Source organism: Homalodisca vitripennis, chromosome 5 (genome assembly GCF_021130785.1).
Source record: "Homalodisca vitripennis isolate AUS2020 chromosome 5, UT_GWSS_2.1, whole genome shotgun sequence".
NCBI lineage: Eukaryota > Metazoa > Arthropoda > Insecta > Hemiptera > Cicadellidae > Homalodisca > Homalodisca vitripennis.
The window spans coordinates 78783552-78809992 of NC_060211.1; the positions used below are offsets into that span (position 1 = coordinate 78783552).

The following is a 26441-nucleotide window of genomic DNA, read 5'->3' on the forward strand; positions in this document are numbered from 1 at the left end:
GCACCATGCACACTGTGGTGCCTGTCAGTGAATGTGTTAAGAGCCAGCTGTAGTGACATAACCTTGAGTTTTCTCCCATAAGAACAATGTGTCCCTCATGCCCCTTTACACCCTTATATTTTATTGTAACATTATGAGAGATGTATTTTTTTAAAGATATCATGAATACGCATCCAAAAAAGGTCTTAGTTTTTGTTTTTGTGAATTTTAGTATTTAAACGATGAACTACAAAATAGTTTTGAGATATTTTCAAATAACCTGTAAAAATATGTAAAAACTAAATATAATTTGGATACATTGTTTATGATATCTTTAAAATGAGACATTCTACCATGATTCTACAACCAAAAACAAGGTCATACAAGCACCTTAGGTTTAACATTATTCTTATTGGGCTTCAATCAAGAAAACTACCAGTACAGCCGTTTCTTAAACTACTTATTATAGTAAACTACGTTACTATAACAACTGTCTTGCTATAATATATGTAGGTAACACTCTTACTATTGTGTCTGTCACAATCAATGTGTTAAATATTTTGCAAGCAATTATTTTTTAAACTTAGAGAAAGCAGTCATTATTTAGTGAAAATAAAAACATGCGTTTTTTAGAACCAGCACTCAAGGCGTAACAACTACCATGTTTAATTATTTTCATTTATAAATATGTTAAAAGAATGTTTACAAAATATTTATGCTTTTTATACGTAACTTAGAACTACATTAATAAACCTTGTTTAGAAAAGATAGACATCAATAAAAAAAGCAAATTAATTGTTACAAATATAGCGATAAAGAATATTCTATATTGTCCGCATAGTACTCACATATCAAAAAGAAACAAACCTGAATTGCAACAAACAGACATAGTTCATGTTCAAGAAAAAACTAAATGATTTGACGTTACAGACCTTTTGGCATTTCTCCAGAGGATGCAGAAGATGAATACCATCACAATGAGGAGCAGGTTGATGGTGGACATGGACCAGAATGCAATCTGGAGGGGTGCCTTGGGTTCCCACCAGTACTGCCAACAGAACAATTATTCAAGTCAACCAAACTCAAAAAATTAGTGTATTATTTAACCAATTGACTGCTGTACATGAATGTCTACATTTTCATTTGCTGAATTACTTCTACCTCTATTAATTTGCATAACTTGTTGTAAATAGTTGTATCTAAAAACAGCTGCAACTTAAAAGTGTTTTTTTAGTATTTTAACAACAATAAAAAAAACTCTCAAAACTAGCATCAAAAATAAGGAAAATTATATGTATTCTTTCCCAACTCTGCACTATGACCACTTTCATCCTGGTTTTTTGGCAAGTTCGTGAAAAAAAAAACAAGTTAAAAGGGTTAATTCTAATTAAGTGTATGGGACAACAATTTTACTTAATTGAGTACTTGTAGTCTAACTTTGCCATTCATCCCCTTGGTCGGCTATTGAAGTAAATCGTTTTAACAAAACTACACACCTTTGAATCCTTGAATGAATGTTTGAAGACACCAGAATAAATAACATTGAAACATGCCATGAGAGTTATCTGACAATGCAACTATAATAAAGCATAATAATTGTTTCTGTCCCCTTCCTTTACCCTATCACACTGACAGGTAAATAAATAACTAGATCAAAGGTCTGTATCTTCCTGTGATAAAACTCGTTGGTCATGTGACAAATAATTGACACAATGTTACTTGTTTGATTGATTTCCTATTCAGTAGTAGTTTTGCGTGTACATGTCTTAAGCTCCATTCAATAATCCAAAACTATTGAATACTATTTATCATGAACTTAATAAAAAACCGTTATTTTTGTGTGTGTTAAATTGGAAATTTTACATGTTTGCTCATCTCTAGCAACAGTTGTGACCATTTTTATCTCTACTCAGGTAAATATTGCCAAATATTATCAAATAAACAGTTATCTTTGTAATAAGATTTATTTACCATGACTATATTTTTTATAATCTCTTCTCAAATATCCTTCCCTCCCTACATACAATTTTCTCCCAATTCTCTCCTTTTTTTTCTCCGTTCCCCCAACATAATTAATATTTTACATTTTATACTGTATTTATTCCTCCTTTCACACGTTTGTCACAAGCTGACTATTTTTTACCATCATAGTAAATATTTTCCTGACTCATGACTGTACATCATGAACATGAATTAATAGTGTCTTACTACTTAGATGGAAGCTGTATATCTTTAGTAAGTATATACTACACAGATGATCCCATACCTCAGTAGAAGGAGGGTAAGTGGGGACCAGATATCCCACCACTGTTGGAAGGTACCAAGTCCAGAAGGCACTCTCGGTCTGGCGATAATTCAACTGAACACTTGAATTAAACGTTGTGTTAATGCTGAGATACTTCAGCAAACCATCTCGGGCCATCTCAAAATGTAGACCAAGAATCTGTGTCTGGGTGGGGTTTCTGAAATGAAACATAAAAGATAAATTATCAACTATATTAATTTAAATTTTATAAATATTATATAATCTGTAAAACTTTTTAGGGTGTATTTATGAACGAAGAAAAAGTATATAAGTTTTCTATTGATTCTTTCTGAAAATATATTGAAAAGGTTTGTGAATCTGTACATTTGGATCCATTAATCATAATCTAAAGGAATGATAAAATCAAACTGTCTGAGTAGTACTAGAAACTGGACAAAAAAACTTTTAAAACTGGACAGTGAAAAATAAAAAATGAAAAGAACTGAACAGTAATAATTTAGATCTAATTGTAATGGGAAACACTTTAATATTATTGACTCACCCATATCTGGCAAAATTGCTGTAAGCCTTCATGAAGAAATGACTCATGTTACGATCATTATCTGTCCACATGGTGCGCTCCAGAGGAGGTTTTTCTGGGAAGAACTCTGGTGGAAATAAAAAAATGTGTTAGCATTTTACATCTGGTAATAGAATGCTATTATATGCAGCTCTTTTGGAATGCATATAGATTAACACAAAAACAATATGCACATAGATTATCTGCATATTTCTCTTTTGTTTCATATGTAAATAAATATTCTCATTGATTAATCTTTAGAGTTGTTTTTATAACGAGAAATCAATAAACCCTCTGAATTTAAGCGTATTTTGGACAATTTCAAAATTTTAAAAATGATAAGACACTCACAAACATAGCGAGTACAATGACGATAGAAAATATTTCTGCTAAATAAACAACACTAAGTATAAACAATACATAAGGCAGGGTTCTGACCTTTTATGCTTGAGTAATATTTACTTAAACAACTCAATAATCTACACTAGAATGAAAAGCATTGAAGAATATCTTACTTCAAATAATACAGAATTTACTTCGATGACATGCAAAAATATCAGACTTATGTGAAAATAAACAAAAACGTTCAAATAATCAACTAAAAATGCTTTGATATATAATTTTAATTGTTAAAAATCAGTGACTGGAATTCTTTATGTCATATTAGACTATATTAGCTTTAATAAATTCTAATCAAAGAGGAAAATTACAGTTTCCAATATTTTTTATGAAGGGTTTGATTAAACATTTTAAATCCGTAACCTGAATATTTTGACAAACAATTATCAAGTATTAAATTATTAATTTTAATATTCTTTGCAGTAATTTTGTTCATTCATAGATAAACAATTGGATATATTCAATGTGAATGTGTAGGGATTTCACTTCTGAACATAATGGTATGAATAAAGAACAAAAAAGTATTTAATTATTAGCTGTATAAAATAAACAAACAGGTGGAAATATTTGTAGCTAGATGTAAAATAGAGCTATCACTTGTAATGCTCAGGCAATTATTTAGAGTGATCAATTTATACAAACTTTCTCAAAGGACATCATAGGCATAACACCACTGAAATTTTCTTATTTATAAGCAGGAATGAGTGATATCGAGTAGTACGAGCTATAGGTGAATCGAATCAATGAATTCTGAACTGTTAATCGCTAAGTGAGCATTTTAAATATTAAAAAAAAAAACTGTTTTTTTACAGACAAATCCCTTTTTTTTACTTTTGAACTCTATGTCGAAGTTTCACACCTGTTTTACTCTGTAATTCTCTTGATTTCATAATGAATTTCAACTTGCTTAACATTGCTTATGTTCAAAAAAACAGAAATCAGAATGTATTTCACATTCTGCTGGTTTATATTTTTTTTTAACATTGTAAATAATGACAGGAAATGACAACCACAGGACAAATCAATATTGTTATGGCATCAGAGAAGAGGAGATCAACCAACGAAAGTATTACTCATGCAGAAAGCAATGGCAGGATTGCTGTTTGTGCAAATTGCAGTATTGTGCTCCAAACAAAAGGGCATGTTATCTCCTTGCACACCTCTTATGCTTCATTTTATCTTCATTCCCACGTGCAGAATGTCACAAGATATTTTTATTTCATAATCTCCCTTTAACAATCCCCGACAATACAAAATAATATTGATTAGGAAAGGAAGAATCATACGGAGAGAAAGTTGTCTGCCTACCAATATCCATGAATGGAGCACCAGTGAGCAGATAGTGTTCTATGTCGTGAGGATATTTGCGCCACTCAGGCAAGCGGAAGGCTTCTACAGTGGTGTTCAGCACGTATATGTAGACAGGTACTTGGCGTTCCACCAACAATTTCACCATCTGATCCACAGGTGCTCGGTACAAAAAGTCTGACAGCATCTACATGACAACAAAAGAAAAAATTACTTTTTAGGTATTTCCTTTGACTAAATTTCCTTCAAAATCCTACATCAATCACGTACATTTCACAAATTATTGAAGATTGTTTGAGTGAATGACTTTTAAAGTCTGGGAATATTAAAAAGAGAAATTTCTCCAAAGGAAGTTATTGATTGTCAGCCATGTTAGTTTTGGTGGAGATTTAAATGGAGGGTAAAAAAAGTTTAAAATATAAAGTGATCTTTTTTCTCAGATCACATTTTTCTTAGTTCGACACACATAATATCAATCATCTGACATGTATACAAATGTTAAATCAGTGTCAGCTAACCTCATACAGACCTTTAAAGTGGCAACTTCAGTCTGTTTATCACGATGGCTAACAGTGACATACTATACAGGGTGTATATTATGTCTGGAAACACCCAAAATATATCCTTTAATAATTTAAATATAAAATTTGAAACCTCTTACAATCGTGATAGAGATTGGGCATCTACTTTTTGGAAACAATGTTTTGTTATGTCACACCAACGGGGGACGTCCTGCCGAGGGTATCGTGAATATTCTTAATGGAAGCCTATACCTTGTGATACATAATTTTTAAAGGTAATAGCTTACTGAATTTGAATGCCACAAACCGCATCTCAAAGGAATTATTTCTATCAGAAAATAGAGCATTTTTAGTATTGAAAATTTACTGATGTTCAACAATGTAATTTTAACATGGTTCTTGCCACAAAATGTGTTACACTAATTTTTTAGAATTTTTTTAAATGTGTTCAATTAAATAAAACAAAAATTTCATTTTAAGCTGGTTCTATTAGCACAAATTTGCCAGTTTTTATTACAGTACAATTATGGAAATACTTATGTTATTGATTTCTTATTACAAATAAAACATAATGTATGCTGTTAGAAAAGTCTTACAACAAACGTTTTACCTGCATTTGGTGTCAAAGCAATTGTTCGAACTGTGTTTCCTTCTACGGTTTGACAATGAGCCAATCTTGTGTAAAATGATTCGACAGAGTTGCCTAACATTTCTTCAGTTATCAAAGCAATCTCCTCTATAATTCCTGTTTCTTAGGTCTTCCAAATTATGAGGCTTTCTTCTATAAACTTTGGATTTTAAATGACCCCATAGGAAATAATCAATTGGTGACAAATCCGGAGATCTTGGAGGCCATTCGATTTCTCCTCTTTCGGCCAATCCATTTATGAGGAAACCTTAAATCCAAATACTCTCTTACCTGTCTCCCATAATGGGGTGGGAGCACCATCCTGCTGAAACCATACATTATCAAAGTATTCTCCTGATGCAATTTGAATAGCTGGGGATTATTTCATTTTGGAGCATATTGTAGTAAAGTTCGGCATTTAAATTTCCATTGATGAAAAAGGGTCCAACAATTTTGTTACCTTAAAATTCCACACCATACGTTCAGTTTTTGTGGTTGCTGTGAATGGGACTCAGTAATCCAATGTGGGTTTTCACTAGCCCAGTAACGGCAATTGTGCCTGTTAACATTGCCATTTAGGAAAAAAGTTGCCTCATCAGAAAATATAGTATGTTGGTCAGAAAATCTCTATTGTCATCACATTTGCGCATCACAAGTTCACAAAACTCAACTCTTCTGTCGTAATCATCCTCACTTAACTGTTGGACTAAATGAAACTTTAAAATGGTTTGTTTTATTAATTTTCAAAATCTTACTCACAGACATAGGGTGCATATCATGTTGCTGTGCAGCTTTTCTGAGCGATGTATGTGGGTCTTCAATAAATGTTTGCAAAACATCTAGTGCATGTTCTTCATCTGTTGCAGATTGTATCCCTACCCGACTTTGGCCGATTACGTATACTCCCTGTCATTTCAAAACGCTCAATAGTTTTTGATATTGTTGAAACACTTATGGGATTCCTTTCTGGAAAAGTGTCATTAAACAAATTACAAACTTCCCGATAAGATCTTTGACGATCGCCATATCCTCGCATCATCAACAGAGTAATTCGTTCTCTTTCAGACAATTCCATTAAAATGCCAAATAAAAACTGAAACTACTGTAATTAGATAAACTTGTTGACAGCAATGCTTCAGAGACACTGATTAACTCGACAGGAATGATATGACCTTTGTCCATTTGTAATTCCCAAGCTTAGGACCTGTCTAGTGAAAGCTCCATGCTCAACAAACTGAAACCTGTAGACCAGATGATTAATAACACAATAATGTTTCTCATAGGCTAGTGACCTTTGTCTCTTTAAACCTTCCTGCTGACTGGAAAACACCAAGTACAGATTCATAAGTAATCAGAGAAAGTGACTCATAAGTTTTATTCATTGTAATAAAAAACTGGTAAATTTGTACTAATGAAACCAGCTTAAAAAAATAAATTGTTTATTTTATTTTAATTGAACATTTAAAAAATGCTAAAAAATTAGTGTAACACATTTTGTGGCAAGAACCATGTTAAAAATTACATTGTTGAACATCAGTAAATTTTCAATACTAAAAATGCTCTATTTTCTGATAGAATAATTCCTTTGAGATGCGGTTTGTGGCATTCAATTCAGTAAGCTATTACCTTTAAAAATTATGTATCACAAGGTATAGGCTTCCATTAAGAATATTCACGATACCCTCGGCAGGACGTCCCCCGTTGGTGTGACATAAACAAAACATTGTTCCAAAAAGTAGATGCCCAATCTCTATCACGATTGTAAGAGGTTTTCAAATTTATATTTAAATTATTAAAGGATTTAAATTTGGGTGTTTCCAGACATAATATACACCCTGTATATGTGTTAATGTGTTGATTTGTGTCTGATGGTCAGTTTTAAGTGTATGAAGCTAGAATAATATAATTTGAGGAAAAAATTAACACTTTATATTTTTAACCCTTTTGACCACCTCCAATTTTGACATCCACCAAACCTAACATGGTTAACGATCAATTGGTTTCTTAGACAAAACTCCTCTATCAATTTCAAGAGAAACTACTTTGTATATTGTTGGTGTGCTTATTATGCAGTGCACACTGGCTCTCAGCTTCCAGAATCTTAGAATCAGAATCATTTTATTGTCGTCCAACAATTACAAAATTGTACTGACAAAGTCAAATATGATATTAAAAATATCACTATGTAAGTGTTAAGTGTAAGTGTTTGTGTTTAGTAAGTGTAACAAAAATTACTGTACAGAAACTTAATGTTTGTCATTTCACAATTTTCCCAATCCAAAGATTCATACCTCTGGTATGTATATAATTTTTCATTTTTCCTCTATATGGGCCTTTTGGGGCTCCATAAATTAATTTCTTTTGTAAACTACTTAAAAACATTACTGGTATAGATATGCAAGTTACACAACTTTAGAATCAAATATTTTTTTGATTTTACTAATATTTGCTTGGTTATAACTTGGAGCTCAAAATTCAAGGCAACTCTGATCACAAGGAAAAATACAGTGACAAAAAGATGTGATAGTCAACAAATTTGGCTGGGAACAATGCTAACCACTGATACTGCGCAGTCCACATAAAACAAACACAGCACAAAGACTACTCAAAATGGTATGATGGAACATTCAAAGGCCTAAAAACAAAAGTGCAAGTCGTTCCCACACAGGTGAATGTGAAACAGCTCGGATAGGACTGGGCTGAGGAACCTACATTTTTAGCTTCAGTTTTCAGTTCTGGTGCTATTCTCAATGAATATGTAATGTTATTAACATGCATATCCCCAGAACCTACAGTTACACTCACATGTATATACTGTTCTCTGATGTGGGTCTTGTTGGTAGGGTCAGGCCAGTATGTATACATATACTTGATTGCTTCATAGATTCCTTTTTGATTCAGTGTGTAATTGTATCGTATTACAAGCTCTTTGATCTTCTGATCGAAAAACTTGTCATCAACCTGATAGAACGGTGCAAGAGAATCATTGTTATCTGTAACACAATACAGTTAAATCAAATTAATTAATGACAATATTAAAAGGTAATTACATAATACAGAGTAATTTTCTTAATTTCATATGATATATAGTAAAATCAGGCTTTCAAAGTTATTTAATACACTATGTTATATATTAACAATAAAATATTCAAGTACAGTTTTATATTCTTAAAAATAAAGTCAATCTGAGCAGAGTAAAGCTTAACTCAATTATTATCTATCTATCTTGTGTTGTAAGTTTTCAAAATAACTAATAAGTGAATGTTTTATCTGCTTACAATAACTTTAAATGTATCTTAAACTATGGGGGTTTCATTAAAAATTTTAAGTAATTGGCCACCAAATTTGATAGAGTAACATTAGAGACCTCTATTTTGCGCCATTCATTTTCTTTTAATAATACCTTTAAAATGAGATGTCACTTTCTAAGGATTCCTAGTTAAAAGTTTTTACTTACTCCCAAAATACCTCATTTGGGGGAAGGGGAGTCAAAGAAACTCCTGTTGCTCATATAAACATTCCCCAAAGTAAATCATTCCATCTCTAGTCATAAGAAAGTTAATAGTGGAAGGGGAGAGTGGGACTTGTTTTAGATATAATCTACAAATTACGTCATCTGAAAATAGGGAAGGAGTGGATACATATAACACAAAATATAATTATATGATGTTTGTGAATGTACGATAGCTGCTTACTATACTTATTTCTTCCCATATACCATCATTAATGTTTACATATTGTTATATCTTATTATATAAGTACATAAGAATCAGAAACCTTACGAGGTTTATATCCAAATTTCTTAAAATTTTTCTTTTGATAATAACTATATGTTTTCATTATTTTAGTAAAACAATAAATGACATAATGGAAGCAATAAACATACTTTAGCGAATAAAATACATTTGGAGCAGGTAATATCATTACCTCTGAATCATAGCTGAAATCTTTTTCAAGCTGAACGATGCATCCTTCCTTGATTTAATTCTAGAGTTTCTACATGAACTGAGATTACTAAACATTAAGATTAAAAATTATATGTACTAGTCACATTTTATAGAATACTTACTAGATTTACTTTACAGAAAAAGTAAAGATTAGGCGAACATATAGATATGAGGGAGTGATGTATCCGACCAAATTGTATTCATTATCATAATAAATCTGTGTATTTACTTGACTATATCACAGCATAGTCTATTTAGCAAGTAATCAGACTTCTCTATTGTGACTTCTTCCATATTTTTCTGTATCAAATTTCTTTTAAATTGTAAAACAGTAAAATTTGTTTGAATGAACAAATTTTCAACTTTCATTTCGTTAATGTAGTATTAAAATATTCGGATATTTTTATGTCACGAGTCTTTGCATGTTTATGTTCAATCATACAAAATGTAGTGGACAGAAGAAATTTGGCATTGATATTGCTTGGATATCAGAATAACACATAGAAATATTTTTATCCCAAATTACTACTCATTATACAATACTTAATCCAGAATTTTGTATTTGTATGAACAAAATACATTCTGTTCTAGTTTGCTGCAAATAGTTATGACAGTAGTGATGTCTAAATTTTATTATAAAATAGTTGGGATACTCAAAATTAGTTTCCTTTGACATTGTGGGATTGCATATTTACAGTAGCTAAAGGAACAAAAATGGAGGACTGGGCACTAATATGACTAAACAAACCAATCACTCTGTTATTATAATTTGAGGAAACAAGCAAGCACAGTGAGTTAAGAGATATTTATGCTAAATACCAGCCCATTTCAATTTTAAAATCATTGCAGGCCTCCATTACATTGCATTATAAATACTGTCACTAAATAGACTAAAGACTTCAACTTTATTATTCCTGCACACTGGTCCAAAATATTTCACACACTCTAGCCATTTTATCAAATAACAAGAAATTTTGCATAACAATTTATATCATTGATCCTTATAAAAAAGTGTCACTCTCTGACTTCAAGGCCTAAAAGTACAGCTCATTCAGCTTAATTTTGAGGGTTGAATTTATGTATGAAACTCTTAACTATGTATTCCAGCTCATTGTGTCGCAAAAGAATGTTGTGTCGAGCTGGAAATTAAAGCCTACATTGCTGCCCGTATAGCCAAACAGTATAGTCAGGAAAATGACCTTGTTCTGAACGAAGAGAAGACACAGCAGCTTTTCTTTGGCCCACAAAGAAGGAGTGCCCTCGAGCTACCCAATGTCTCAACATATAAAGAGGCTAAATACCTTGGGATAACCCTAGACAGTGACCTCAATTGGAAACCCCACGTAGACCAACTGTGCAAAAAACTTAGCACTGCCCTATATGTAATTAAGAGACTCAAACAAATCAGCAACACAGAAACCTCAAGAACAGCTTACTTTGCACTATTTGAGTCCCAAATGCGCTATGGGCTGACTGTATGGGGGTTTTTCATCTCTGCGAAATCTACACAAGGTACTGCTCCTTCAAAAAAAGGCAATAAGAATAATGGCTGAATTGGGTTTTCGGGACTCTTGTAGAGGGGTGTTTAAGAGACTGAAACTGCAGACAGTTGCCAAACTGTACATCGGTGAGGTAATAACCTATGCAGTTAACAAAGGACTCGTCCAATTCTTGGATACACATCCTTATAACACTAGGAACAGAGCTAACTACAGACTCCCAGCACATCACCTGACTGCCTATGAAAAAAAAAACCGTCCTATGTCGGGGCTAGACTCTTCAACATCCTTCCACCAACGCTGAAAGAACAAAAAAGCAACAGGAACTTTAAAGAAGCTCTTCTTGACTGGCTGTTGGACAAGGAGTTCTACTCTGTTGAAGAATGCCTGCAGATAGGAAGACCTTCTCACTGATGACCACGCAACTCAAGTTTAAAAACTCTTGACGCCATGACTGTACTCCATGTTTATGTCAATAAAGATCATTTGTATTGTATTGTATTGTATTAACTATATATCAAAAATGAAAACACTGATCCATTCCTACTGGGATTTGATCTTCAGGCCAGAATGTTTTCTGAAATTGGGTGAATGCGAAGTCTGGCATACATTTAACCTGGTTTATATGCTCTCAAATTTTAAAAGAGGTTTATTAAATGGAATCTACAATATTTATGACATAACAAAGTACCTACATATAACGAAAGCTGCCTCCTGGGTGGTGACACCAGTCATGTATGAGAGCCCCCGGTTGAAGCGTCCTCTTCGTATTTCAGCCTCAGCAGTGAAGTTGGTGAAGCGCCAGTCCTGCTCACGCCACCCTTCATACCAGGTGTCACGAGGTACCGTGAAATTCAGGTCCATCACCGGACCCCAAGGGAACATACCCACCTGCGGCTGTGACGACAAAGTTCAATGTCATTTATTAAAACAGATAGCTATTCTAAAATTAAGATTAAATACATGGTTTTATATCAAATTAAAGTTGAAAAGATCTGACTAACCTATTTTAAATTTTATCTCAATATACTGAAAGTTCTACACTGGTCCACACTGGCTGAATTGATAAAATTATAGTTCTCTTCCAGCCTAACTTCATGATAATAATTCGTAACTGCCATATATAATTTTTTACAATGATATCAAAATCATAATAAACATTGTTTTACTTGACATATGAAGCACCACGTGAACTTTAAATGAAACTAAAGATCCAAAAAGCACAAATCTGAAAATAAAATTGAAGCACGAATCAGAAATAGCAAGTATAATAAAAACAAAACAAGCTCTCTTGATTTCACATATAGTGTTTACAGAATAAACTTGGCAAAGGAATACGCAAGACAAAAGACCTATTAACATTAAGATCAGAGAAAATAAAAAGAATTAGAAAATTCTATAACTACTCATCATTGATGTTATAACAAATATAACATGATGGAAAGAGGCAAATATAAGTCAACGAGAATCTAAGTTTTTCAACAAACTTTCATTAAAGCATTTTATTATTCTATAGTAAAACAATATGAATTTGAGTAATTCATAATTCTATGGAAGAAGTACTTCAACTTAACTTCCCAGCAAATAATCCAGTATTGCAGTTTAGAGCTAATTGAAGTAAAATATATCAACAAGAACATGTTAAAAAAAATGGCATGTAAAAAACAAACTGAGAATTTGTATGATAACTGAACACAACAGAGAGGGCTACAGGCTTCTAATTAAACTGTTGTTTAATATCTTTTATTTATCAGAATCAGCAATTTGTTAGAATGCATTTCATGTATGTATGTGCAACAAGCAGTGTGTCTTAACATATGATAGAACTTCTAAACGAATTAGACTTTAAGGCACAAGTACTAACCTCAAACTCAGCATTGCCCAGCTCATAGAAGCTGCGGTGTCGCAGGCAGTCTACCATCTTATAGGAACTCTCAATGCCACAGCCCAACCGCAAAGCGTACACTCGGCTAGTGTTCTGGGCTCGGTAGCGGTCCACTGACAGTGCCCAGTCCGCTGTGGCAGACCCACTCTAAAATATCCATCAAAATGAACATCAGCACTCATTTTTATTTTTGGATTAAATTTTAAGAATGACTGTGTCAACATTTTTAATGACTTATATTTAAAATGTTTCTTTTTTATAAATAATGTATAATTTTTTAACATTTTTTTAAAAACAAACATAAGCAACCGAAAGAAATAAATTGAAAACTTCAAGTTCAAAACTATAATAGTAAATATGGAGGATAAAATAAAGGTATTGGAGAAGAATTTACAGAAGAACATAAGCAGGATTGAATTCCTCGTTGAAGAAGTAACACACTCAAAGTCCCAATTGTAAAATTAAAAACCATAGTGCTATTTGAACAAGACACAAAATTTGAACTATCTGATCAATTAAATACAAGCAAGATTAAAAACCTCTAAGTGACCTTTTTGAGGCTTCAAAAGAATAATATAATAATAAAAGACATCGAATCAAAGGAACCTCAAGGGATGTGCGAACTGTTCAGGGATTTTTTCTCCTCAGTGTATACGAGGCCCACGGAGATATTTATACCTGTTAGTGGTGATCACTTTTGGAAACTCCCATTTTTTCAAGAATCTCACACCAAGAAGTATTGAGCAAGCTGAGGAAGCTCGATGAGACCAAAGGATGGGGCCCTGATGAAATTCCCCCGATGGTTTTTGAACATTGCGGTGGTCTGTTGGCGGGGCCAATTTGTGATCTTTTTCAATGCGTCACTGTCATCTGGTGTCTTCCCAGAATCTTTAAAATTAGCCTACGTTTGTTCCCCTCCACAAAAAAGGGGCCATTGAAGATGTTGCTAATTATAGACCAATCTCTCGATTTTGCCAGCTATTGCCAAAGTTTTTTGAGGACCTCTTTCTTGACCGTTTAAAGCATAAACTGGCTGGCTTAATCTGAACCACAGCAGCATGGTTTCATGAGTGGGAGGTCTACTGTGTCGAACTTAACGTTATTTCAGTCCAAAATACATGAGGCCTTCACCGTCAATAATCAGTTAGATGCCATATATCTGGATTTCTCCAAGGCTTTTCGACACGGTAGACCACACACTACTTTTGAGAAAATTGCTTGATCAAGGATTTGGAAGCACGGAAATTAAGTGGCTGACAAGCTACCTCTCAAACCGGCGTTCATTCATCAAGTTTGCTTCGGCCACTTCATCAGAATTCATTTCATACTCTGGAGTTTCCCCAAGGATCGCGCTGTTGGGACTCTATCTCTTTTCACTCTTCATAAATGACCTTCCTGAAGCTCTACAATGCGACTCACTTCTGTTTGCTGATGATGTGAAACTGTTTTTCCATCGTATCCACTGGAAGAGGACTGCCTACGAATCCAGGAAGATCTTTGTGCGATCGACCACTGGTGCGAAGAGAACAAAATGAAACTCAACACTAAGAAATGCCAAGTGATGACCTTCCCATCGGAATCTCTCCCCCCGTTGTCCATGAGTACAATATACGCAGTGAGCCCTTAACTCGTGTACTGCAGGTAAAAGATCTTGGTATTACATTAGTACCTTCACTGAATCCTGAGTTGCATGTGCGAAACATTTGCAGCAGAGGAAACAAAATGCTTGGATTTGTCTCCCGCTTCTCAAAAGCTTAAAGTGACACGGCTTTAAAAACTTTGTATTGTGCTTTGGTACGCCAAATCCTTGAATATGGCTCTCCAGTGTGGAACCCCCACCAGAAGTTTCTCATAGATGAACTAGAGACTATTCAAAGAAGATTTATTCGAATAGTGGGTGTCAGGAGTGGTCTTCTCTATCGTCAGGTTCCCCATCGGGGAAGTGTCTCGTGATCTGGGACTCCTGACTCTTGCGGATCACAGATTCTCCACTGACGTTGTACTGCTGTCAAAGATCCTTAATGGCAAAATCGACTGTCCCGATATGCTGAGCCAGATCCTCTTCAGGACCCCCTTCAGCCACTCGCTCCAGAGACCTGTTCGCTAGGCAGCAACATCGCACCAACTACGCAGCAAACGATACGATGTACCGACTTCAGAGTTCTGGTAATAGCGTCGCCGACATCGTTGACTTTTTTGTGGACAGTATACCAGTGCTCAAGAGGAAGATCGCCGGTCTGCAGGAGTTATCTGCCTAGGAGTTGCAAAATGAGGGAAGACACTCGTTCTTACACTTTACCTGTACGTCTCTCATTGCTGTTTATTTATATATTGTGTCTTGTTAATTCTTGTCTATTCTTGTTTATTCATGGTTTATTCTCATTGTTTCGTGCTAATTTATTGCTGTTATTGTTCGTTGTTTTCCATAGTTTCAAATCACGGTACACTAATAATTAATTACGTTATTGTCATTCATAGTTTATATCCGTTTCGTCACTTAAATAGTTTTATTTAATCGTTATTGCTCTATTTGTCACTGTGGTTGTTTACTTTCATTGCTTAATTATTGTTCAAAACTGTAAAAATGTGAGATGTCCGTTAAAATGTAAAATAAAATAAAATAAAAATAAAATTGGAAAAACAAAGAATAAAGAACAAAAGAAAAATGGTTCCACCAAAATCTCAGATGAAATACTCTCTCAAAAAAATTACAACCCCTATCAGTTTACACATTAATCTTAATTTTTAAGAAAAGGTAAGACCAAATGGAACAAGATGACTATCATATACCATTCTCCATCAATGTGTTGTTGACACCGTGGAGTTATGAATTGTATTCTTGTACAGCTTTTGGGTGCTTTCTCTTTATTGTTCCTTGAACTAAGTAAAGTCATGGATATAAGTGGTGAATATACAAAATAAAATTTTAATTTCATGAGAGCCTGATCAAATATGTTTCCTTTTCCTTCAATTTAAAAGTCTGTAAACTTGTATTACAATTGTATAAACTAAAAATATCAAAACAAACAATTCCGTCCTTTTATTCAGATATTTGAAATATTTATAGTAAAATATACAGAGGAAACAATGTTACATGTGCATTATAATAAAATCATCACAAGACGTTGATATTTTTAATTTAATAAAATACTTTTTAACATTATTATTTCTACAAGACAGTATAACAAGAAAATAATACTGAGATTTTTATAGAAACTGTTTAAAATATATGTTTCAAAACACTGTCTTCTTCTGTGACTTAAAAGATAGAAGATACACAAAAAATATCCCTTCTCAGACTTATAGACAGAATTTAGAAGATACATTTTTGAATATTATGGTATTACTATTCCACAAGAAAAGTTGTTTTAAAAAGTTGCTGTCAGTCATTGTCCTATTGTGTGATAGGAAGATTAAAAGAAAGAAAAAGGAAAAACATTTAAATTAATTAACTACATTTTACTAGTTTAATCTTAACATTAAAAAACTTAATTTTTTTGTCTTTTCCAATGTTGTTTTCTTTGAAGAATGATAGTTCTTTGATTTGATGTTTTGTTTGTAAGCTTGAATAATACAGTTATTTAAGATGACACAACTCAAGTGAAAAGGTTTGGAACTATCTGCTAACCCTTATTTATGGACTTAAAATTAAATAAAAATATTATAAACAACATAAACACACCTGAGCAATGACCCTGGAGATGATGTCCCTAGTTCGAGGGTTGACCATGAGCAGACCGGCGGCAGCAGCTCCAGCGTCGGGGCCAAACACAGTGATAGAGGTCCGGTCACCGTTGAAGAACTCTATATTCTCATAGACCCACCGGAGGGCCATTGACATGTCCAATATACCATAGTTTCCTGGGGAGTTGGCGTCAGCTGTACTTAGGAAACCTTTAAACATCTTAAGGTATAAACATAGTACAGAAAGTGAGTTGTAAACAATGAATACTCGTGCTGAAGTGCAACACTGTTAATGAAAGAAATTGACTCTTTTGTAACTAGACATTGTTAATATTACTTAATTTACAAACAAACACTCCAACAATTATTAAATGTGATTTTTGTGAGGCCTTTCAAGAAACACATCATCAGACCCACATAACTGAAATAAAAGTAGTTAAAAAATAAAAGAATGTATTGTTAATATTGCAACAACAACTATCTAGTGTTCCATAGGGCAGGACGATCCTCTCCTATAGGTAAACCACTTGTAAAGAAACCTGTGCAGAAGCAAATATCTGAGCAGTACCGCGCAGGAGGGCCCCCCCTCCGGCAAGGGGGTGTGGCGATCAGTGGGAAGCGGAGCGGGAACAGCATCTTGTTGTATTTGTTTATCAGCTGTGTGGATCGTGTCTCGCTCTCACAGTTTTATTTACACTGCTACTATTGACCTGTTCTATAACTGTATTTATTGTTATGTGTAGGCCTATACAAATGTCACAGTCTAATTGTAAAATATTGATTGAACAGACATATGTAGCCATATACGTATCCATATCCAGGGAGCTCTCATTTTCTTGTGAGGTTAGCCACGCAGTGGCAGTGGTCAGTAGAGATGTGTCGTTCGGCCCTTGACCCGTTCAGTTCGAATGGTCTGTCAGGTGAACGAGTGATCCGTATGAGAGTGTTTAAAAAGACCCATTCACCTTAAACGTTTCATTAACTTTTTCCTGCCAACTGAATAAATTTGATATTTTTTCCAAATTAGATACATTATTTTTAAGTATCATTAAAACATACAATATTAGAATTTATATTTTCATTTTAAACCTCTTATCCATAAAAAATAACATCATATGGAATTTACTAAAACTATAGATTCTATGCGTTAGGTTCCACTTGGTCGAAAAAAAAACAGTTCAGTCGTTCCTTTCGTTCACTCCTAGCCGATTAAGAATAAAACCGTAATCGTGTGACTCGACGGGGGAGTAGGAAGCCTGGGTATTATGAAAAGTGGTGGAAACCTAATCGGTTAGATGTCTAAAATATATTGTTATTTATAGAAATAAACTATTTTCAAGCGAGGAATGTGTCTGTTTAAATTGTAGTAATTTAATTAAAACATTTGAAAGGGAATAACCTCACTTATGATAAATCAAAGGTGCATGATAAGTCCATTGTTCATAAGCATTAACATTTAAAATATTAAGTAATGTATCTGGAAACATACAATTAAATTTTTTAAACCAGTTTTAATAAATACATTTACTATGTTCCTGAAACAATACATTTATTGTTTTATATATATATATATATATATATATATATATATATATATATATCCATTCACTTTACAATATGCTCATTCTTCTGCTACTCGTTCACTTTTTTGCAAACGGATCCTTTTGTTCACTTGGTCATTCCGTTCTGGCGTTCATTCATTGAATTTCTTCAGCAACACGATGACACGCTCTAGCGAGAAGTGAACGATACCGACTGAGCCGGATCAATCAGATGATCCGATTGAGCAAATGCCGTGCAGTAGTGGGGATACTGGGAGAGGGCGGCCTGGGGTATTCACCCCACTCTGCGTGAACTCAAATCACCCCAGGGTCTTTTTGTAAATGGTCTACCCATAGTCTGATGTCATTTATATTATTTTTTTTATCCTAACACTTATTTTATAACATCCTAAGGACTATACTTCCCAATAAGTTGTTTTGTATCATTACATTTTTTAATTTATTTAAATTTGTAGATATGGATTTTTGTATAAAAACAATATATTTATAATTACCCTGATGATTCATGTGTATATAGAGGAAATATAATCCAAGTTTACTTTTTAATTTTAATATTGTTTTAATGAGTCTTGTGATAATCCATATTAACTTAGTATGCTTCAGGCACTATAAGAGCACAATAATCTACCAATAAAACATTTGTACTAAGGTCACACGATAATTTTCTTAAAAAATACATGGTAAGATTTTACAGATTATAATTATTTTAACCCTTTCAGGGCCAGGACCAAATATGAGATGTTGCAAAATTTTTTCACATATCATATCCCCTTGTGACTAGTCAAAAGTGCCAGGCTAAAATTGACGATTTTGCAGTCTCTTAGATTAAAATTATAACTTTTCATAAACATTAGAGAATGACCTAAAAGTTGCACCAAATTACTCGTATAGATATATACTATCAACAACAAAATATATAGATGTAGTTTTAAGTAATTTAACATTTTAAAAAAATAATGTTTTAATGGATTACATACAAAAAAAATTTTTATTTTTTTTATTTTTTTTGTAAATAACTAAAAAAGGAAAAATAATTTTTCTGTAGGAAGCTATGTTATTATATTGTACATTTATAAAGGAACAACCATACAAAATTTTGTGTTTCTCTCATAAATAAATTTTTTATGACACATTTTGTATAAATACGCATAATTGTACTTCGCAACAAGTGATAAAAGCAACTGACTCTTACACTGCAAGAAACTTAAAATAAATAAATATTCACATTATGGATGTACCGGTAAACAGGATGATTGTAGGATCCATAAGCAGTTTCAATACAGTTAAAAACACTATTTACCAAGAAATATTTACACAATTTTATTTGAAATTTATTTACACTTTTTTCTATTTTACAAATATGCTACTTACAATTTCACTCCCGTGAGATCGCAAATTGTCAGTCATTGTAACTACTACACACAATAGCTAAGCAGGTAACACTACTAATATTTTACAACCACTAAATAAAATAATGAAGAAGAATCCAGCATACAATAGTTACGATTACACTAAAGCATAAAGAATTAACAATAGATCGAGTCACCTGATAATGTCACGTGACAATTACGAAATAAAAAATGCATAGACCTCCAAAATAAAAATTATATTCATATTAACTATCTACAAATATAGCAGGGAATAAAAAAACATAAAACTTTAATCATTTGACGTTGTATTTATTTAACCCTTTGCACGCCGGCCCATTTTCAATAAGTACGTGGCTAAAGAGCCAAGGAAAATTTGAAGCTTGTTGCATGGGCATACATAACGTACCATAACTTTTTATTTTTCAACATAATTTAATAATTCTTTCACTGTTGTTTATCTCATTAGACATTCATTTGGAATTTGTATATATTTATGTACATTATTAGCATAAATGTACATGTATTTGAAAATCCTCTTGACACAAAAAAAATTTTAACAAAAAAAAAATGTTTTTGTGACTACAATAAGTGGTCAAGAAACACATATTTTTGTAACAATGTAACATGTATCAGTAAACTATATTTAATAACCTATTAGTGTACAGAATTTGAAAAGCTTACCTTATGTGGAAGTATGTTCTTTGTTTTTTTTTCCAAAAATCTTATACGTATAATCAGATATGATGTTGGTGGAAACTAATAGCACTGTAGCATATATAATAAGTTTAAAAAACTGAAAATTGCACACATACACAATATTACTTGTCTTTTTGTCCTTTCTAACCAAAAAACTAACACTAATAGTCCATATTTACATTATTTTACAAGTAGGTTAAAATGTCCTAACACCGGTGCTGTCCAAAACAGAGAGAGGATGAATACCTCTCTGACAATTTTTACATATCAATTTAGATTTCTTTCTAGGACCTCCACTTGCAGTGCTAATTTTACTACACACACAACAGTTTCTTTCTTTATTTCCAGGTAAGTGTTCCATACCAAAACCATTCACTCCATTTTCCACCAGCCATATTTTCGGGGTTGATTGTTTGTGTCTAGCCATTCTTGGGATGGGTCTTCAATTATGCTTATGGTAAACTGAAGCCTTGACAACTGCTTCCCAGTGCAATTCTCTTTGTACAGTATGTAACAATTCAAAATCATGCGGGCAAATACATTGAAAGTAACCTTTTTCCAATATTTGAGTGTTCTTCGCTCATCCAGGTAACAGTACAACATCTGATCTGATCCATCTACTCCTCCCATGTACTTATTGTACTGATCAATCATGTCAGGTTTCATTTGTATTTCGTCTCCATTGTATCTCTTTTTTACCTTTTCCACAGATTTTACTGTACCTTTTGTGGAGAGAAGGATTACAGGTTTCTTTTGAGATTTTTTGTCCCTATAGGCTAACATAAGTAAGTTATCATTTCTCATGTACATCTCTTGACCAACGTTCAACTTTGCCTTTATTTGATCAGGAATCCCCTTCCTATTTCTTCTAATAGTCCCGGTTATATAAGTTGATTTGCTAAATAAATATTTAGCTAATGAAATGGAACTGAAAAAAATTGTCTACAAACAAGTGGTAAGCCTTTCCCTAAGTATTGTCAGATGCTCAGTAGCCTTGTAACAACTCTATAAGCAAGTCCATGTTCAGAGTGTCCATCCTCATCCCTTTTACCCTTGTAGCATGTAAATCCTAGGCAATACTTAGAAATAGAATCGCATATCATCCACAACTTGATACCCCATTTATGGTGGTGTTTATTGGGGAGATATTGTAGTAGCTGTGAATGACTTTTTTTGTTCCAACAAGACTTTCATCGATAGAAAGTTCTCTATGTGGAGTATAATAAGTCCTGAACAGTCTATTGACATGTTCTAACAATGGTTGAAACTTTCCAGCAGGATCATACCCAGGTTCACCAGTTTTTAGGGAGGATACGGTTATCAAGTAAATGAAAAAATTGGAGATGGCTTCAAAACGGTTTCGGCTGAACATCTCATGAAACCAAGGACTTGACTGCGACTTTAGTGTTGACCAATAAATGTCTATTGTCGGTTTCTTATTGAGCCCCATATTCAAGATGACGGCTAAAAATGCCCTAATTTCTGCAAGTGAAACAGGTCGCCAATTATGCATTCTAGCACTAGGTGACAAATTTGGGTGGTTTTGCATGTAGTCATTGGCATAGTGAATTAGTCTCAGTTACAATGGTTTGGAGTAAATTTAGAGTAAAAAATAAATTAAAATATTGAATTGGGCTTTGCATCACCTTGAGGACAGTGTTTTTGGGCCAGGTATTTCAGTGAAAACAAAGTTTGTACTATTGCCAGGGTCATCATTTCCATTAGTTATTCTCCAATTACAGTCTTCAGGAATGGCTTGATTGCCTAATCGTGCTCTATTGTTGAGTGATTTGTAATATTATTAGGCCTAGGGCTAGCTAAATTATTTGGATCGGCAACAAAAGTATCTGGCAGAATATGAGGAGGCCTACCCCTTGGTCTACCGCTAAGGCCTACCTGTAGAAGTAGATGGGTAACTGTTCTACATCTGATGAATAGCCTAAATTATCCGACAGCACAAAGTCAGGGTCTTCATCGGTATCATCCAAAATATCACCTAATATGTTTCATCTTCACAAGAATCAGAATCTACAGTTGATTCCTCTGATTCTAAAATATTGTCTACATATTCAATCGCCGAGATCGTCATCCACAACATTCACCTCCCGCTTCATTTAGTCCACTAAATAAAGTATTTTCACTAACTGGTGACTTATTACGCCCTCGTTTACTCATTTTACAATATAAATATAAGTAATACACATAAAAAGTTCTTCAGAAAACCATATAAGCAAACAAACATAAACGTAAACAGCACGATGCAGACGGCTTGTTACAGTATGGCACAGACTGATCGTCGGAACAGCTGCTACCCACCAAAGTCAAAACAAATAATATAAAATCAAAGCAAATAACTGTTCCAAATAGCATAAAACCACTTTTTAACTTATGATTCAACTATTTAACTATCGAATAGTCGAATTTCAAATGATTTAAGTATTTTATAAGCCGACTATCGTAAATAAAAACGAACGTACTAGTATAGCGGACGCTGGCCGTTTTCGCCAAAATGGCCGACGTCCGTGTAGAAGGTACGTTGGGGGGTACGTGCAAAGGGTTAAGAAAACGACGAATATCAAGGCGGCAATATATTGCCGCCTGGCACTTTTCAGACACGATCTATGGCGGCAATATATTGCCACCTGGCCCGGAAAGGGTTAATTAGCTGAAAACAAAACTATTATCGATCACTAAGAAACCATAGCAACACAAACACACCTAGAGCACCCAGACGGTAGTTGATGGTGACCACCACCACATCGTAGAACGCTGCCAATACGTGGCCTGGGAACAGATTGGATGCTCCTTTGTTGAACTCTCCACCATGGATATAAAACATGACAGGATACCGACGAGCAAGCCCGGATTCTATCTGGACAGACAAACACTAATATTTTTCACATTCATATTTTAAGTATAAAAACATCTAGCAAACAGTATCTATAAAGGGAAAAGTTATACTGTGATATTTTTTAATCTCTGTATATTTTAAACTTTTTGAATTTATGTATTACAGTTTTCCATGTTTTGTGCAAACACTTTGTTAGGCTAACACTTTTGCAAGTTTTTAATATCAACAAGTTGTTAATTCTTTTTAAGAGGATCTATTTATGTTGGTAGCCTTACTCCACCTATACCTGAAGACTATACAGGATGTTTTAAAAACTATGTAAATTATATCAACAGCATATTGACATCCCCAGCAAAAAATGTTGAATACATTACCACAAATCTTCAAATTGAAATATATCTTAGAATTATTTCCTATTTTTAGGGCTTATACAGTATCTGTTTGTTTTTATTTTTTTAAGTGTAACCTAACTACAGGTGCTATGAAGTAAATAAAGAAACTAGAAATACATACTTAAACGAACCAGTGCCTGCACATTTTAAGGTTGAGACTTAAGGTTAATAACTATTCATCGAATTAAATACTAAAATGATGTTTCACATTTGAATATGACTGCTGTACTATTACTTAAAATAATAATAACTGAGATGGGAGACAAGTGAGGAAAGGTGACAGAACATTATTAACTCAGCCATGTATCCCAATATTTTACATTTCTTTGTAATATCTACTCAGTTTCTTTGCTTGGATATCGCAATATAAACAATAATATAATCAGAGTGCCCTCACTCACTGTGGGGGTGAAGATGTTGAGGTAAAGGCAGTCCTCGTCCATGTCACGGATACCCTTGGTGGCTCCAGTGAACCGGGTGGGCTGCGGACATGCTGGTCCGAAGTCTACTGCCTGGATTAGCTGCCAGCCTCTGTGAGGCCTCGGGGGCTAGAGCACCAAAAACAAAACTCAGTAAGTGTTTAACTGTAATCGTAAATATAACTTTTTAAAAGACAGAATTATTTCTATAAATATCAATAATCATTTGAACTTTGAAACAGTTCCGGAAAATATAATGTCCAAAGCTTATTATTGACCCACATAAAAATTCATTCAGAGAAGGATTTTCACCAAAATAACTACAATACTATGCCTAGGTTAAACTTGGCACTCCAGATAACTCTATCAATCCTTTCAATGTTCTGTCCTTATATTCAAAAACAGTACAAGATAGAAGGAGGATGAGATCCCAGCACAAGTGAAAATTAAATCAGCTCAATAAGAAACCTTTTTGGCGCATTGTTTGTGCCAATCCATGTAAGGATTTTTTTCCACACTAAACAAATTATGTACTTGAAATTACTTCTGAGTGTGATTTATTATTTAGTATTTTTATTACTGTTAAATATTTGTAATTGTGGATTTTTTAATTCTGTACATTTAAATTAGTATTCGTTAGAAAAGCTCAGTGAATCTATATTAAATAGATAAAGGTTCTAAAAGTGAAAGTAATGCATTACAGTTTTTTCACAAAATTATAGTGATTAAGTGTTGCTTCATTGCAGAAAATATTGAACAATAATAAAAGAATATTCAAATCCAGGAGAAAATGGGAATAAATTAAATATTTCAGGCTTGGATTTTACTACGTACATTTGTAAGTTAGATCTTTCGTATTTTACTACTTTAAATATTTTAATAATTGCTAAACCTAAACAAAAGGGGTTGTGATAAATTTGGTTTCTTCTCAAAAATAACGTAATGATAAAATATTCTTGATGAAACTCAAAAGCTTCTGATTCTGAAATAACCAACTGTTTTTATTGTGTGTGCATATTTGATATTTTATTATTAACATAACTTATTCAGATTGTAAATGACAATAACAAATTCCTCCCTGACATATGAGGACCCTCAATTGCTGACATATCAACACTCCCATCACCTTGAACAACTTAACACTTTCCTGTATCTCTATAAAGCCCTTCCTTTAAATCTCTGCCATTATAATTATGTTCATTAATAAGACACTAATTTTAAATAAAGGCAACACTCACCCTAAATCGTCCCTCCTTGACAGGTGGTAGGGCGTACGGGATGCCGAGGAACACAGAAACGTTGGATTTGATTCTTTCGACAGGTGTCTGACCAGGTCGGTAGCCAGACCGGGGATCAGGGTCATCGTACAGATACACCTTGAAGCCCTGCACCTTCCCATACTTAGTGTCCACCAAGACATCTCGGTCAAGAGACTGCCAGTTCTCTCTCTGCCTGCCTTGAAGATCTGCCCTCCATCGCCCCAGCACACCCGGCAGCATCACCATCTCGCCCAGCTGTCAAAATATCATCAACAATGAATTTGGCAATTAAGATTACCAAGTTCAGGGAGAAAACTTAAGAAATCATGCTTTGTTAAGAACAGTTAAGTACTCTTATGGTAACAATAACCAGGATAAAATATAACTTTTTGTTTTCTTCTAAGCTTCATTAAGCAACAAAATATACTTCAATGACAATCCACATACTTTTATGATAAAATGGGGGCAGCTCTTTTTACTCTACGAATCGTTGTCTCAACGACCCTATTTTTTATATTTGCAATATCAGTGTTGGGTCTTTTACACTACTAATTCGTTGACTCAACGACCCTTTCTGAAAAAATAACAAATAACAGAGGTCTTTTACTCTACGAAGCGTTGTGACAATGACCCGATTTACTAAGAAAACTAAAAGTTCAATCCAATGGTTCTTTGTCACAACGACCCATATACCGAATATAAGAATAGAACTACAAGTGGGTTCGTTGACACAACGACCCTTTTTCTATATTTTTTATCTAATTCATTAAATTGGGCCGTTTACACTACGGATCTTTGTATCAACGGCCCAAATATAAATTAAAAGTTGAAAAGTAGAAAAAGGTTCGTAGAATCAACAACCTAGTTTCAGAATAAGTTGAAATATATGTATTAAGGGGTCGTTGACTCAAAGACCCTATAATGCATCTAACCTCAAATAAGACATTCTAGGGCGTTTACTCAACTGATCGTTGTCTCAACGCCCCTCCGTCCCAAACAAGCACTTTCAAACGAAACAGGGTCAATCAGTCAACTCCTAGCCCGGTAGGCATGAAGGCGCTGCGTCTGTGCCGAGTTTAGTCCTAACATCTGATATAAGGGTAAATACTTTGTATAAGTATTATATCTAAATATTTTTGTTTATTATACGTATATATTATTGAACTAGATTTAAAGTCTGGTAACAGTTGTATTTATAAAATATAAGAAATATTTTT

General features: G+C 33.6%; 1 protein-coding gene across 2 annotated transcripts in view; it reads right to left on the reverse strand.

Moving 5' to 3' along the window:
• The window catches only part of LOC124362397 (neuroligin-2), a 59649-nt gene that overhangs the window by 8873 nt on the left and 24335 nt on the right, over nucleotides 1-26441 (reverse strand). For both annotated transcript variants that reach the window (XM_046816844.1, XM_046816845.1), the window contains exons 2-12: nucleotides 25204-25479; nucleotides 23948-24094; nucleotides 23022-23175; nucleotides 16674-16885; nucleotides 12971-13138; nucleotides 11802-12003; nucleotides 8466-8653; nucleotides 4512-4698; nucleotides 2787-2892; nucleotides 2246-2441; nucleotides 912-1027 (exon numbers count right to left, since the gene is read on the reverse strand). In XM_046816844.1, the coding sequence (XP_046672800.1) occupies nucleotides 912-1027; nucleotides 2246-2441; nucleotides 2787-2892; nucleotides 4512-4698; nucleotides 8466-8653; nucleotides 11802-12003; nucleotides 12971-13138; nucleotides 16674-16885; nucleotides 23022-23175; nucleotides 23948-24094; nucleotides 25204-25479 (1952 nt within the window). The remainder of the gene's footprint in view (nucleotides 1-911; nucleotides 1028-2245; nucleotides 2442-2786; nucleotides 2893-4511; nucleotides 4699-8465; nucleotides 8654-11801; nucleotides 12004-12970; nucleotides 13139-16673; nucleotides 16886-23021; nucleotides 23176-23947; nucleotides 24095-25203; nucleotides 25480-26441) is intronic.